The sequence below is a fragment of the Emydura macquarii genome, unplaced genomic scaffold (genome assembly GCF_026122565.2).
Source record: "Emydura macquarii macquarii isolate MOO-44397 ecotype Brisbane River unplaced genomic scaffold, CSIRO-AGI_Emac_v2 contig_2636, whole genome shotgun sequence".
NCBI classification, from domain to species: Eukaryota; Metazoa; Chordata; order Testudines; family Chelidae; genus Emydura; species Emydura macquarii.
In genome coordinates, this window is record NW_027132773.1 from 3,111,137 (window position 1) to 3,127,865 (window position 16,729).

The 16,729-nt window shown below is 35.5% G+C and overlaps 1 protein-coding gene across 5 annotated transcripts in view; it reads right to left on the minus strand.

Moving 5' to 3' along the window:
- Nucleotides 1–201: 201 nt before the first annotated feature.
- The window catches only part of CPSF6 (cleavage and polyadenylation specific factor 6), a 43,273-nt gene continuing 26,745 nt past the window's right edge, over nt 202–16,729 (minus strand). The window contains exons 5-12 of one of the 5 annotated variants that reach the window (XM_067564048.1): nt 15,226–15,399; nt 13,109–13,613; nt 11,730–11,822; nt 10,590–10,705; nt 10,214–10,367; nt 8,819–9,013; nt 8,659–8,676; nt 202–622 (exon numbers count right to left, since the gene is read on the minus strand). In XM_067564048.1, the coding sequence (XP_067420149.1) occupies nt 8,824–9,013; nt 10,214–10,367; nt 10,590–10,705; nt 11,730–11,822; nt 13,109–13,613; nt 15,226–15,399 (1,232 nt within the window). In that variant the 3' untranslated portion in view covers nt 202–622; nt 8,659–8,676; nt 8,819–8,823. The remainder of the gene's footprint in view (nt 623–8,658; nt 8,677–8,818; nt 9,014–10,213; nt 10,368–10,589; nt 10,706–11,729; nt 11,823–13,108; nt 13,614–15,225; nt 15,400–16,729) is intronic. The other 4 variants (XM_067564049.1, XM_067564046.1, XM_067564051.1 and 1 more) reach the window with 4 other exon arrangements.

Genomic DNA, 16,729 nt, shown 5'->3' on the forward strand with positions numbered 1-16,729 from the left:
ATCAAGTGTCAGAGAGTGGCATTAGTAATTTTAACTCACTGAATGCAAGATTAAGTTGATGCATATGCAAAAAACTCTACTGCAATGCTTTTTAAGGACAGTATAAATGTTTTCATGGAATCATTATCTTTAAATATTGCTGAACACAAGACTTTCCCTGAGGTGTAAACATCAAATAACTTGAACAGCTTTACACATCAGCCCCATTAAAGAGTTTATTACAACACTACATCTACTGTAATCAAAGTGGTGCTGTGTACAGACATTATCATATGAACATTTTAACAAGAACAAACTACTATAAAAACAAGGATTTACTTGACTTTTTTTTCCAATTGCTTGCACATTATAATTGTCAAATGTATATAACCAGTAATAAAGTTGCAAAAGCTATAAGTTTTAAATCACACAGGTTTCCCTCAAATAAAACAGTTAAGCAACATAAAAAAGTAAAAGAGCTACTGGTTACCATGTATGCAGATTTGCTTTATTCAGATCTATTCCTGTTCATTTTATCCATGAATCCTTACAGGCTCAGTTCAATCACAAGAAGCAAACCGCTGGACAAGCATCTTTCCATGAAGAATGTTTCTTGTCTTGCAACGTGTTCCTCTTCCTTCAGCTGTAATGTGTCAAAATTTGTGATGTAGATTTTGCTAGTCCCCATAATACACAGAAAAATGTTGGCTTAACTATACATACACAAGTCGTGCATCTACTTCACCATAATGTAATCTAACACAAATAAAGATATTGAAGCAGTAGCTATTTATTTATCTGAGAATTCTCAAAGTGTAATTGTTCTATAAAACAATAATTTATTTTTAATATATTTTAATAGTTGTACAAGAAAGTTGAAAGAATCCAATTTAACAATTAAAATACCAAACCACAAGGAACAAATAGCTACTGTTTCTGTGAATGATGGAAACATTTATATAGAACATTTCCTGAAGTATGCATACTGCAAGAGTCAATGAGAAAATTGCTTGGATGATGCTGCTACAACCAGATTTGTTCTTTATATTTTTCCCACCCATTTACAGCAATACTAAATGAGCTCTTTCACAATTAAATACTGCACTAAATGTTTAATGAAGTGAGTGTTTTACAGATTAGTAATATATTTAACAGTGCACAGTATTTTCTGCAATTTATCAGCTTGATGCCAATGTTACAAAATTTGGAAACTAACAAATCAATAGGGGCCCCAGATTTAAAAATATGAAAAAAATACTGTCACAAAATTACAAAAACCCACTTTGCTTAAAAAAATACAATACAGATGAGAATTCAGGTTTCCCATACCAAACAAAAAACAAAAAACCCAAAACCAACCTATTTCCTAGTTAGACCAATTATTTCAGCAATAAATTTATCTAATAAAGGAACCACAACCACTCATTTAAAGGTAATTACTGTAGAGCTCACATAATACTTGGATGGTATAATACCATTCATTGATACTTCATTTAAATTCCATTACAAAACATAATTAGTTAGCTGTATGTTATCAGTAGGTCACAATTTGCACATTCAACAACTTCATAGTAATTTAAATCAAGTTGCTTAAAAGAACCCAACACATTAATTGGTCATTTTAAAAATTGGACATTTAGAGAAGCAATTTCATGAACACACACCAATGCACAGCTGTCATAAGGATTCTTTCACTACTAAAATGGTTCATGATCATAGGAAGCAATGTAAACTGGTATTGTATGAATGATAATTAATTAGTTGTCCTTCCTTTCCCCATGACTGGTAGTGTTGATTTAAAATATATATATAAACAAAAGAGTTTATCATCTATACACTACAGTCTGCACACAGCAGAATCACTCAAATTTGAACTAGTGCCTGGAAGACCTTTTCAAATTCACGAACTTTACTCTCAAATGACAAATGTATTAACCAGTGACTTCCTTTGGGGATTCTCTCCTCCAAATGAGATCAAATCTCCACAGCTGCTTTTAAACTTGACTTTTCAATAGCAAAGTGGTACTAAAATGTCACCTACATGCAAAACAAACAAACATTTGCAATTGAAAGCCAAACTATTAATGCAAACAAAGGATCTCAATGTTTCAGAGGAGCAAATAAAATAAATGACAGCTGCGAGACTGCATGTCAGAATTTGCTGCTCCTGCAATACAATGCTGTGCAAAAATAGTGGATCTTTAGCACTTCTACAGTGACAACCGATCCAAAAGCATACATTTGGTATACAGTACTACCATAAAAAGTTTGAGTCCAATAAGACAGCTTGCTAGATTTTCTAGAGTTCATAAATATTCACAGGTACTTTTGCAGAACCTGTGGTATGCTCTGTATAGGATCAGCACTTTTCAATTTAGGGCACTAGGCAGAGACTGTCGAGATTTTACTGAATCTAAATTACAAATTACAACACATAAAACACTAAAATTCCCCAAACTTGTATAAATTCTTATTTTAAAAAAACTGTCGACATATTTTGGCTAGTTAGCAGATTTAGATTTAATGCTTCCTATAGCAGGAAATAAATCTGTATATGCATTAACATTTTCAACATTCTACTTTGTAAACTCTTGAAGTACAAAATAACTTATGAAAAGGGTAAAATGTAAAAGGTTACATATTGAAATATTTTTAGTCAATGCCTTTTGGCAACATCACTTGTCTCCTTGTCTAAGAACTGCTTATTTCCATACAGGAAAGTTTCCCAATGTTCCTGAAGATAACACTGATTTTTTCAGATTTTAAATATCTTAATTGCAGAACAGCCTGCTTCAGGCTAAAACTTTTGGCGTTGGTCTATGTCCCCCACATCATACAAAAGTAATCTCAAAACACTTGCTCATCTCTTAAGGTATATTTATATAATGATTTAATTTGCCAGTGTAGGGCATTTTTTGTTTTTCATACACGGAGTGAGATTATCTTCATTGTCTAATATGCATATTTTTTTAACGGGATTAGCAAACCCTTTGCTTTTTTTTTTTTGGCAGAACTTGCAGCTTGAAACATTTTTTTTTTTTTTAAATTCTGCATATCCATATCAGTATTTTAACAGCTATGAAATAAAAGTCTGACAACTCTCTTTTACCATTATACTAAAAACGTTTTATGTGATACCCTAAACAAATGTATTTGTTTCAAGAAAAAGTTACAATCTATCACAGTACAAACACAATTGAAAAAAAAAAAAAAGTAAAAATACAAATTTATTCCATATCCTAATGGTTCCTAATGTGTTCATGTACTTCAATAAATTCTCCTTTTATCTTATTCTATACACAAACAAAAATATTAACTTATATACAAAGGTGAAATATTACAAAAATTCAGTTTCAAGGCTGAAATTCATTCCTCAACTCAACCTAGTATCCATAATATTACACACCTCCCAAAAGTGTGATTATATTTTTCAGTAACACTTCGGTACAACAAGGTGAGCAGAGAACAGTTTCAACCATGATTCTAAATTCATCTGCTCTTCTGTATTTAAGTCAGAAGATATTGTATGAATTCAGTTCTGTTTATTATTAGTGTAAACTCTACTATTCTTTCACTACTATACTTTTACATACGCTTCTTCGTCTATTACCACTGTACTTACCTTACAACCTTTGCTCAACCTTAATTTATATGTTAAAGTAGACACCAAAATCATCCCCTACTCCTCAAAAATAACTTTATTATGGAAGGAAAATATATTCCCAAACTCCAGTTTCACGTTACTATAAACCTCTTCTATTACCCCAGCTTGTCTATTTATTGAAAATAAACTGGTAACCTAGTTTATAAATGTGTTCAGCAGAGAGATTTGCATTTACTAACCATCAATTTGCCCAACAAATAAGATTTTTAAAGTTGCAGTGTTTACCTGTAATAAAACAGACTTCTAAAAATATGACATCAATATACTGAGATATATATACCCTTTTACAGAATACAGAAAATTTTCATAAGGGTTCATTAAAAAATAAAATGCAATTTCTCTCTTTGAAAAGAGGGAACTGGATTTTAGTTTACAAATTAAAAAGCTGATATGCAAGAATCTTTCACATTCAGGTATGAGGAAGACACAGAAAGGCAGATCAAACTGCCACAGAGAAACATAAAAAGGGGAATATATGTTGTTTTTTTTAAACAAACAGCTTAGTTCTCAAACCACAGTAAGCAAAAAGAAAAAACTAACCCAATACACTCACTCATTGGAGAACACTGTAATCAGCCAACCCCTGGACAGTTTTCAAATGTAAAGCAGCTGCCTTAAAGATACATTTGTTGTGGAACTGCTTCACAATGCAAATTTCAGTCATCGATACTGAGTGTACAACTGAGAGAAAAGAAGAGATAATGCAAGGTGTACAGAAGATGAAAATATAATGAAACCCAGGCCTATCAGGAGGGAACATAAGATTGGCAGGAAAGCTATAGTAATGCGTGCAGAGAAAATTATCAGATACCAAGAGGATTAAGAAACAGTATGCAATTATACATTTGAAAAGTTAACAGGGAAAGATTTTAGTTTTGCTTTTTAAAAATCAAACATGGATTTCATCAGAGCACCCCTGAAGGAGATGATGAAAGTACAGAAATTATGCAAAAGCATTTTATACTTTTAAACAGTAGACTACCCACTCCCATAAAGAATTGAGGCAGTCACAATTAATACAATAAAATAAATTGTATACAGCAAAAATGAAGAGCACACCACATAGGTACAGCTTCTTTTTTACACTCTCTCTCCCAGAATGAGTTTCATGTATTCAACCAAATGTACAAAAAGTAAGATATCTCTTACGAAGAGTGCTAGATCAAAGAAAAGATCTATTAAAATTTGATGAAAGTAAACAGTTTTCAGATAATAAGGAAAGAGAAAGACATAATATTGCACATTCTATAGCTGTTACCATCTTTTTCAGTTTCCAGATTAACATCATATTTCCCCAAGTACACCATAACTTTTTTAAATTAGAGATTGCGTGTATCGGAGAAAAATGGTAGCAATAGCCCAATATTAACTATCATACAACAATGCCAAAGACCTTATTATAGTTAGGCATTGAACAGTACTACTGTATGGTTTATTTAAGATAAGCTAATAGTTATTAGTTTTAATAATGAAACAAAATTTGCAAAAAAAAAATTTCCATTAATTGCAAATTCTGAAAAAACAAAGGCTCATGTATTTGATAGTTAACAAGTGAAGTCCTTGTCAGTCTTCATGAGCATTAGGAATCAACCTGTAATAATGTATTATCAAGTACAGCATTCTTTTAAAGACACAATAGGACAAGTTGTGTGATTTTTTTTTTAAGTCACACTAATACTCAAGGTTATTTTACTACAGATGGCCACAAGTACTTTATTTTGGGAGTGTGCACTTCAGAAGTACATTAGAAGGCCTAAGGATTTTGCTTACAGTGGTATGAGAACAGAAAGAGGAATAAGTTATGAAAAATGGAGCACAAAGTCTACATACATATTGAACATTACAATGTTCGTGTACTTCTCTTTGCAGTTCATTCCAAATTCAGTTTACTTGTGCAAAAAATTATACAATTAGAAAACAGCCGTCCCAGTAACAAAAACAGAAAATGAAATAATGTGTAACATTCAAAAGTTATTAAAATCCAGACAGTGAGATTAAGATGGGACAGTAATAGCTGAAATACATAATCGAACCACCAGTTAAACTAAAACCTTTCTAAAAATCAGGAGCTCACGTTGATTAAGTTACATTACTGTTCTGTTTGTACATGTTCATTTTGGTGTTACTCCTACTCTAAAGCTGATTCTGCTGATTATTAACACATAGGTTCTTTATTTTCTAGAAGATTATTTTACGTCAGAAAGTTGTACTTTTTTTTTTTAAATCAACCACTGTTCTGCACTTTTACATTAATAAATATACCACTACGCTAGCAAAAGTTACAGACTTCAGGAAAACATTCAAATTAGATAACTGTTTGCCAAGATCACATTGGCACTGCACATAAGGATAATCTTCTCAAGTGAAAGTACATAAGTCAACATGACAACTTAGTTTTTGATCACTAAATGTACAAACAGAAGTGTGAAAATTTGATATGGTACATTTGGTTTTTTTTCCAATAAATTTTATAAAACATTTAATAAATTATTCAAATTTAATCCATCTATATGAATGCAAGTAAATACAAATGACAAAATGAGTAATAAAAAACTGATTAATGTGTTTCACAGTATACAAAAATTTACAATGGACTTTTAAAACCCTTTTAAAATAAGCATGTTTAACATTTTTGTTAAAATATGCCAGGAGGGTATCACAGCACTACTAAACTTACATGGGAATAAAGAGAGGAAAACAGCTGTCATTCATATCTATTAGGCACAGACAAATTCACATTATCTAGTAAGACACTGGGGAAAGGTGGAGAAAATGTTCCTCTCAGTATTTCTATTATTTTAGTAAGTGACTGGGAACCTTTGATTACTGTTCATAAACAAATCTAATGTAAAAAACAAAAACAAAAAAGTATGAAAACATACATCCTGGTGAAAATGAAACACACACCAGAAGATTACTGCAATTTAGTACTTTACAAAAACTACAAAAATTAAGCCCTTCTTTGAAAGGACAGTAAACAAGACAAACTGTTTACAATTTATCTTTTAAAATACCAACTTCTCATTTGCATGTAGTCCAATAAATTTGTCCTTTAAATAAAGTTATTGTAGTCTATGTTTCTCTTAATGAAGAGAAATTTATCTACTCAACTCCTCTTAATCCTAATGACAGTCCAGGTGCACAACACACAAATTTGAAGGAAGGTTGCATATGTAAATCCTATGTGTACTGATAGCTGAATAAATCAGATAGTCTCAAACAGCATGCTTAAAATGTGTTAAGCATATAAATAAATAAAATAACATTATGGTAACTGAAAAACGTAACCATATTCCCTCAGACACTTTGTGGAGGAAAGATATCTATACTTAGTATAGAAGTTCCACAATACAGACACTTGGTCTGAATTCCTGAAAATATGAAGCTTCAATAATCAAGTACATCAAAAGGTAACTCCTCCGCCCCCTTAATTTTAATTTAGGGAACTTCAAATTAAGCTTTTAATATAATTTACTCATCTCCCACTGAAGGGGTGAAAGCCTTGGAAATGAAACTACCATTCAGCCCAAATGGGCTACCTCCTACACAATACTACCTGTGTGTAGCACCTAATAAATATTTAAAAACATCTGTTGTAGCTAAGGAAAATCCTCTTTAATGAAAGAAACCACAATAAATCATGTAAATTGGAAACGCTTTGTTCTGGCATTTTATGCTTAGCAACCATGGTGGCTAATTTTTCTACAATTCTTGGAATGTTTGTACTAAAACCGTTTTTGGCCACTGAAACTTAGGCAATTAAGACGCATCCTCTTTCCAGTCTCATTTACGTCTTTGACTCCCCTTCCATAGGGCCATTACTCTATGGATCAGCCACCAAGTAATGAATGAACCAAAGACAATACATGTTGTCCCAATACTAAGTGGGATCAGATGTTTTACGGTCAAACTTGAATCTCTCCTGCATAGGAATGCTACAAGGCTTGCCAAGAGAAAATTGAAGTGGATTATATAAGTCCTTTTACTTAAGACTTACTAAGAGTTGCATGATTCTCAAAATAGTTTAGCTCCTACTATATTAATGTCTTTTGAATAAATTTCTATGACTAAATGCCACATTAAACTTTGTTTCCCAAATTTGTAAGGTAAATTTAAGAATGAAGTAGTGTCAGCAGACATTTAAGGAACTGTTCTAAATACCCAAGGATAGGAAAAGATTATGGCTGCCGAATGACAGAGAGAGAAAGAGAGAGAGAGAGCAGCTTTGGTTTCAAATTTCAAGAAAAAAAAAATCAAGCAATTTCAATTCAAGATCCTCAAAATGATCTGTATGTATAACTAAGTTAAATATGCAATGAATTCAGGGTACCTTAAGTATCTACTCAAAGTGCCACTCTACAGCTGATTAGAATTTTTTTAAAGTTTAATATATAAAAGGACTCTAGATGTCTGAAACAGCACTTTTTTAGCGAGTGTAAAATAACCAGAAAAGAACCCATCCCCAGAGTTGTATATTTGTTCACGAATCTTTATACTATAGGCAAGAATTCTATTTCCAACTGTGCAGCACAGAAAATTGATGGGACAACATCTGAATTTAGTTCAAGGACCAGAAAATTTTAGGAAATATTAAGAGGTCAATTTTACAAAATAAAGAGCCACATCCTGCTGCAGTTACTCAAGCAAACCTCTCACTGCAACCAACAGATATTCACCAGAACTCAACTAGCTCTGTAGGATTTAGGCATTAGGATTTTATATATGCAAGTACTGCTTACAATGATATAATCCAAATTTAAACATGTCTAAATCTTAAAATGAAATTGTGAAATGGGATTAAGGGTTGTGGGTATCCTAATCTTCAGAGTTTAGATAAGCAAGAACAGACTCCTTTTGATTAGTCTGGTTTGCTACTGCCTTTTCAGTAGCATATTTAATTCCCCCATCCATAAAAATTGCAAAGATTAACACCACGCCACAGAAGTTACACATTCATGCAATTAGCAAAAGAAAAAACCCACATCAAGTCAAGATAGTTACCTGCCATTACTTACCAAAGTTCACTTCAGATTCTACAAGAAGGAAAGGATTCAGTATATACTGCTGGACCACTCAAGTGTACACATTTACTGTATAAATAATCCCAAGGCCAAAGTAGTTACTGTTAATTCAAGTAACCATCAACCCTATGAAACATAAAACTGAAATGCCCACCTTCTCTAACGATGGCGATACTCTCGTTCTCTGTCACGCTCTCTATCACGATCTCTGTCACGATCACGATGTCTCTCTCGTTCACGGCTTCTTTCCCGGTAATAGTCATCATGGCGATCTCTGCTACGAGATTTGTGACGCCTGCTTTTTTCTCTTGACCTGCTGTGGTCCCTCTCTCTTGACCGTTCACGTCTTCTAAAAGAAATTACTTCATTAATTTTTACTCAAAATACATACACACAACAAAAAAAAAAACTAAGATATGTTGAGCTTTGACTGTTTAATCAAATGAAAATGCTCAAACAAGAATGCTGAGAAGAAAAAAAAAGACATCTGTTCACTCTGATACACTGATGCTTGCATGCAGATGGGGGTGAATCTGTTTTTTACTTCAAGCAGCCACCAAATACTTAATAGCACAGACTTAGTATTCAGAGAATACGGAATCTATAAACCACTCCCACCCATCCAAATTAATTAATTTCTTCTCCACTTTTGAAGACTCCAGCAGTAGATTCAGCACAATACTATCTGATTCTTGCTCTACCATTTGAGAAGATGTACTAGTACTAGGGACTGACTGAAAGGAAGGAGGTAGAGAAAACTGAGGAGAGGAGGACAAGAAAGGATGCATTCCCACGAGCAGTTATCTAAAATGGCTGCTGCAAGTCTGGCAGCCATTTTAGGTATTGAAAGTTTGTGGGAACAGTGGTACTTTATTTGTTTTAATATGAATATATATAAGTTACACTATTAGTACAGTATCTAGACTGATTACAAATTGAGTCTCTCTCAGAATTCTGTACTGAGTTGAATTCTAGAAGAAATATGAATATCTCTGGTTAATATTGGGTGAAGCCTGACGGACTTCAATCTGCCCCTCTCTCTCAAGAACATTTTTATCCGATTTTCTTTCCATTTAAAAGTCATAATAACCTAGACAAGAATATAGATAACTGTTCATCATAAAAATTAAAACTAACTTTGTATAATTTAGAGTAAGAGTGATTAATTTTAATAAAATACATTCTTAATCATGATTATGTATCTATCTGTTCACAAGTTTGTAATAAATTTAATTTTGATGTTTACTACTATTATTGCAGCATGTAAAGAAATACAATTCTAATTAAAATTAAATTTAAAATGAGGCTACAGCAGGCCTTTTTGGGGAGGAAAGATAGCCTTGTTTTTAAGACAATTAACTGGGATTCAGAAGATTTGGGTTCAATTTCTGGCTCTACCACAGACTTTCTGTGTGACTTTAGGCAGGTCACTTAATTACGCTGTACCTCAGTTCCCCATCTATAAAATGAGGATAAAATACCTTCCCCTATCCTTTACAGGTCTTGTTTATTTAGATTGTAGCTAGTGAATGAAATAGGAAAGCTTTACCTTGATCCAGAACCATAAGACTTGGACTCAATTCCATGAAGGCAATCCTGCAGAGAGCTAATAAGTACTTTACAACGATCATCAGCAGATACTTTGGATTGTTTAATTAAGGAAATAGCAGTTACTAAGGTCTCTATAGCACTTCCATAGTCCCCTGAAAAGAAGAAAGTAAATTTGCTGTTAGTGGATTAAAGAGATTAAAATGTAATAAAATTTATCTAATTTGAGTATAGTTCAAATCAAGACGGTCATAAAATAGATCTACAATCAGGAAATATATATATAAAGTGGCTTCACATTGCCACGCTTCCCAATGGGGAAGTTATAAATTACTTTTAGTGGGGTGGAACAGCAGAGACACTAAAGATTTACTGACCAGCACTGGCATCTGACACAGCTCTTGAAATGGCACTGCTTGAAATGGCCCTATTTCTATTCATAATTTCTTCAAACTCTGCTTCACTTAAAGGTGTTCTTGCAGCATCCATTTCTCTGCAAGTAATAAAACTAAAGTTTAAAAAAGTAATCCAAAGCTTATGAAGATAGCATTGCAGTTATCAAAAACTCAAGTTTGCAACTTTAAGCAAAGTGACAAACAGGACAGAAAGCAGGTTTTTTGTTGTTTTTTGTTTTTGTTTTAAAAATAATTTTACAGTACAAAACTTGCAGGCAAAAAAAGTACAATACCATTAAAACATCTGCTGTGTAAAAGTGCATAAGTCATCTTTGACCATCCATTTTTATTGAAGATTCAGAAGCAGTTATATTGTGCTTTCCATCTTCAAATACTTTACAAATACTAACTCATCTTCACAACTCCCCTATGAGACCAGCAGGTATTATCCCTATTGTACAGTTGGGGAAACTGAGGTAGGGGAGTCAGGTGACTTGTCCAGTCAGAGATAGAATTTACATCAAAAATGGGATTAGAATTCAAATTCCTGGCTCCCAATCCCATGCTCTATCACATCAGGACTTTAAATTATGCAGCAGATGAAGTAAATATGGTCTAGCATTATTAATGCTCCACTTCCTGAATGACACTTCAAAAATTTTACTTCTGATTTAATTTCCAACATTTTTTTGGTCAAGTTCAAGGGTGCTCCAATTTACTATTTTAACAAGAAAGCTTATGGAGAAAGTGTCAAGCTTACACTTAGTGTTGTAAAAGGGAATTCTTGTATTCTTACTGAGTGCTGTAAATAATATTTTATTGATCACCTGTATGTGGTTTCCATTGACATGGAAATTAACCTATACAAAATGAGGATAAAAAATTTCCATCCAATTCTGCAGTGTCCAATCAGCCAGTCTCTGTTACACAGACCATCTGGAGGATGATGTTAATGAGACTGTTAAACTGGCTCACCGCTGGATATTATTATTGAAACAGTGTTAGTTATTCTGGTAGAAAGAAAATGCAGAATGATAAGCAATGCTATCCTCTTAAGAGCAAGAAGTGGAACAAGATCCTATAGCCAGTTTAGCATAAGAGGAAATGTCTAAAAATTCATACCTCCCTGAGTTTTGAGTATTATTTTTCGTATGCCTCCAATACAATGGAATATGTAATTGTTCTCTTATGGACATGTTATTTCCAGTGAAACGCCTATGATATATAATTAATGACAATTTAAATAGTTATGGATTGTAATTTTGAAATTATTATAATGAAAATATTGGACAGCAAATGCAGTGGTTCTGCCCTGTTCTCCCTCCCGTTTCCGCCCCCATCCTTCTACACACTGTGGACAATCTCAATCTTGGATACCAGAAAAGACCTGGTGTTTATTATGATTATATATCAGGTAATTATGCCAAATGTACTAAATTTCCATATAATTTCTATATGAACATTAAATTTATAAAATAATTAATTTTCACTTTTGAATTCCATGAATAACTGAAAGAACCAGAACCAAATGTCCAACAAACAGAAACAGAAAAAATAAAATTAATATTAAAGGACACAATACGCATGTCTTCCTCACGCTGGAAGCATGACCATTATAACTCATAAGATCTACATGTAAATACAATAAAACTTCATTTTATATACTTCCTTTCTTACATACTGTCTCCCCAAATGCTTTACAGAGTTTAACACAAATACAATGAATAATAAACAACAGCAGAGTGATAGAGAAACTAAGGTACAGGCAAAGGAAAAGGGATTTTTCCGATAAAATTTGAGAATTAGGAAGGCTGTTCCAGGTAGCAGGAGCTCCAGAGAAGGATTCTGCACCAACTATAGCAAGATTGGTACTAGATAAGCAGACGGAGCTAGGAAAGAAAGAAAGAAAGGTAGAAGTCCCAGAGGCAGAAAAAAATCCATGGAGGATTTTTGAGATAAGGATACCAATTCTGAACTGAATTCTGAAAAGAATGGGGACCGGCGGAGTTGAGTGAATATGGGGGTGATATGGCCATCGTGCTTTATACTGTACTTACAAATACAGCACTATAAAAATGTTAAGAAAAAGACAGCAGCATTTTGCATGTGATGGAGTCTGCAAAGCTGGGATTTGGGAAGGCCATGAGAAGATAGTTGCCAAACAGTCGAAGTAAGAGAAGATGAAAAGGAAGATTTCTAGAGCTAGAACTCAGGCAAAAGCATAAAAACCATTGCAGAGGTAGTGCCAGGTAGAAATAGAAAATGTATGAGGTCAATAATGACACCAAGGTTACAAAAAGTGAAGGCAGATAGAGATCTGAGTCAAAGAGGGGAAAAGAGATGGATGTTGCATCTGAGGATGCTTCTACACCTAGCAAAATATTCTAACAGATGTTTTAGTGAAGAAAATGGAGAAAAAGCTACTTAAAAGCCAAAAAGAACCTGATTCCTCCTACAGGGAATAAATGTGTTACCAAGCGCACTACCCTAAAAGCACTCACCTGCCAGGTGGCCCATAGTCACCCCTGTCATAAGGTGGAGGTCGGCCATATGGATCTGTTGGTGGTGGACCACGGCTGTCTGAAGTAGGTATGCCACTATTGGCTGGTGGGGGGAAGAAAGCTGGATTCACGTGTGGAGCTGGTGGGGGTGCACCTGGAGGTGGCCCAGGGAGATGTGGAGGAGGAGCAAGTGTCAGGGGTGGCCCAAGTGGACCAGGTGGACGAGGGGGAAAAGGGCCGGGAGGTGGAGGTGGACCCTGCTGTGGTGGTGGTGGACCTGGAGGGGGGCCATAGCCTGGAACTGGAGGAGGAGGACCAGGAGGAAGTGGACCCAGCGGAGGCTGACCAAAAGGTTGTCCAGGAAACAGAACTGGTGGTGGTGGACGGTCACCGCGATTAGGAGGCCCAGCTAATGGAGGAGGAAGAACCTGACCAGGAGGAGGTGGACCTGGTGGGCCTGGGGGACCAGGAGGACCTAGAGGTGGACGGGGTGGAGTTTGTCCAGCTGAAAGAAAAATGGGAAAATAAGAAGATATTTCCATAATTAGATCATTTTAACCAATACTTTTACAAGTCGCACTGAACAATTTTGATGTGCATGAGACATTATCCATTCTCACCTTTGCAAAAGGCAAATTATCATTTGGCAAAGTTCAAACAGGTACTTGACTACTAACATTTAAAGGGATACCATTAACATTTTTTTTAAAGTCACAATGTTGTCTGAAAATCTAGCACCTATTATTGATATAAGTAACACCAAAGGGTATTAGTACTGGAAAAGATTTAAGTCAGCATAACCTTGCTGTTTGTGTAGGTCTTTCACAGAGAAAGAACATATATAAAGTATGGAAAAGTGATCATAAAGTCACAAGTACTTTTAAGGAAAATTAAGGCCGGGTGTAGCATCCAAATCTGCTTTCAGTTCTTTTTTAAATGAATGATTTTCAAGTTAAGTGTTCCTTTAAATTTGAATGTTATAGACAATTGATTTCACTGCATGATAATACTTATTAGAATACTTAAACTTGCCTCACAACACACAGAGTTTCTCTTCACTGCAGTGTCAGCTTTAGCAGTGAAGACAAGCTCGTGCAGTGATGGACCACCAATAATTCTTTATTGCAACTAGTGTTCTAAAATATACATTGTGACACTAAAAGTTATCTATCACTTTAAGAATTTTTGTTATAATAGTGGCATCAAGTTTGTTTATACCTACTTCTCTGGAGCCTGAAAACACCCCTTTTTATGTCTGAAGTTAGATTTTCCTATGCTGAACAGTAATATAGAACTCCCACAGAATCCTACAATCCGACAAGTGTTGTCAGTTAGGTGTGTGCATGCTCTTTCCATTTGCTGTCCCAGCCCTGCACAGACAGTTGGTTCAGCAGACCTCAACAATACTACCCAGAAAGGAGGACCACCGGCACAGTTTGGTGACAAAGGCACTTGACCAGATTATTGCCCTCAAAACACAGTACAAGTGCCGTGGCTCCGTGATACAGGTACACTAACACGAGCGTCCAGTGGCAAGGAAGAACTCAGTAAGTAGCAAGACTTTCTGCTGTCCCCAAGGCCGCACAAAGGTTATGGCAAGGCATCCCAATATTTATAGATTTACAACTCTTGTACCATCTTATGTGTTTCATGACATCTGCTTGTTACATCCCCTTGTATCATGCTCCAGGTGTCTCGGGCACAACATTCCTATTCATTACTTCTAGCAGACCCTCTTATCTGGTGTTATGCCAGAATGTCCCTGGGCTAATCTTTTGGAGTGTGTTCTCACACATACCCAGTATCTGTTGCTTCTTAAGAGTGCCTGTGTTTTAGCCATGCTAACAATACTTTTGCCAAGGTCACATAGTGAACTTGTAAACATCTATTTTAACATGGCCTAACTTTGGTTCACAGTCTCTGGTTCAGGCCTCGGATCTTGGACCAGGCCCATGCTCCGGGCTCTCCTTCTTCTATAACAAAGTGAACACTTATTGTAAACAAGCATCTTGGGTCCAATTCCCTAGATCTCTGCAATTCTCAAAACAAAAAGTGTGCTATATTAATAACTGACAGTGATAAGCTAGGAAATCAAACAAAGATTTTAGTGTCTTTACCTGGGAAAGGAGGTGGTGGTCCTCCCGGTCCTGCAGGTCCAGGGAATCTGTCCCCACCCGGAATGCCACCTGGAAAACGGCCTCGCCCTCTGTTATTTGGTGGAAATGCTGCACGTGAGCCACCTCCTGGAGGACCGGCTTTACCTTCTCCAGACATCTGGCCTGACTGTGTAGCTGCAATGGGGAAGCAAAAGTATATTATCATTCCATAACATGAAGTTGGATAAAGTATTTTTCAATTCTTGATCTAGAGGGTTGGTTTTTGGTTTTTTGGGCTGCATGCTGTTCAATAGTTATTGCAGCAATGCTGAGCATTAACCCGTCATATTTATACACATTTTTCATGCATAGATCTCAAAGTGCTTTATAAAGCATCCTTCTCTATTTTATAGATAGGGAAACAGAGTCACAGAGAAGACAAGTGATTAGCCCAAATTCTTTCAGCAAATCAGTGAAAGGGAGTTGGCAACTGTATTCAGTCTCTTAACCATCTGTCCCATGCTCAGCCCACTAAATAAAGATTCCTAAAATGTGGTCTGCAGACAACTAGGGTCTGCAGATAGAAAAGTGGACAATCACAGAGTGCTATTCTTGTGTCTAGCTGCTTCTTCAACAGATATCTAGGCTCTTCACTAAAGAGAAAAAGGGAAAAAAAGAGCTTGGAAGCATGTAAAAGGAGCTGGAAATGTGGAGACGCCTGCCTAGTTAACTCTTTTAGGGACTCCACTGCTACATAATAAAGGAGAAAAGGAAACAGAAGCCATCCTCTAGGCCAGAGCCACCAGTGGGCTTGAGCTGTCAGCCATCAGTGAGAGGCATGTCCAGTCCAGAAGAGCAGGGAGTGAAGCATAGTTGTTTTTATTCTGCCTCTATGCTTGGTTCCTTTTCCCCCTTTCTTACTGCATGTTGAGAAGGGAATCAAGCATAGAGTCTGACTAAAAGGTACAATACAAAAAATTCATTCATATTTTTACTCACGTCAGAAGTTCATTGATGATTTTTTTAAGTTTGTTACATGTAAAAATGTGTTTCCCATTGTGCAGATTTTATTTCTTGATAATTTCTTTCCTTTCAAAAGGAGTGAGGTGGATTTAATGGGTCAAATCTTGCCTCCTGCCCTGGTTGCACTACATTGGTCCGCCGGCACAAAGCCACAGCAAAGCTCACTTATTCAAGGATTCCCCTGGTGTGTTACCAGACTGGCGTAGACAGCCACACACCAAGCCTTCTTGTTTCCCATTTTCCAGCATAGGGAGTTCAGCTGAGGAAAGGGGTTTGGCTAGAACGTAGAAGCATTTCATGCTATGGAAGAGCACCTTGGGCCCATTGCATTCAGAAGCAAGTTATACTAGACCCGATGCAGCTAAAATCTGCGCCATGGCCCAACTGCTATGTGAAGGACAGAGCAATAATACTCATCTCCCTCCAGATCCTGCAACAAGCAGAGCTCAGCCAGATATCAGAATCTAATCCAATTTGTCTGCAAATGTCCAAGTTGTTAATA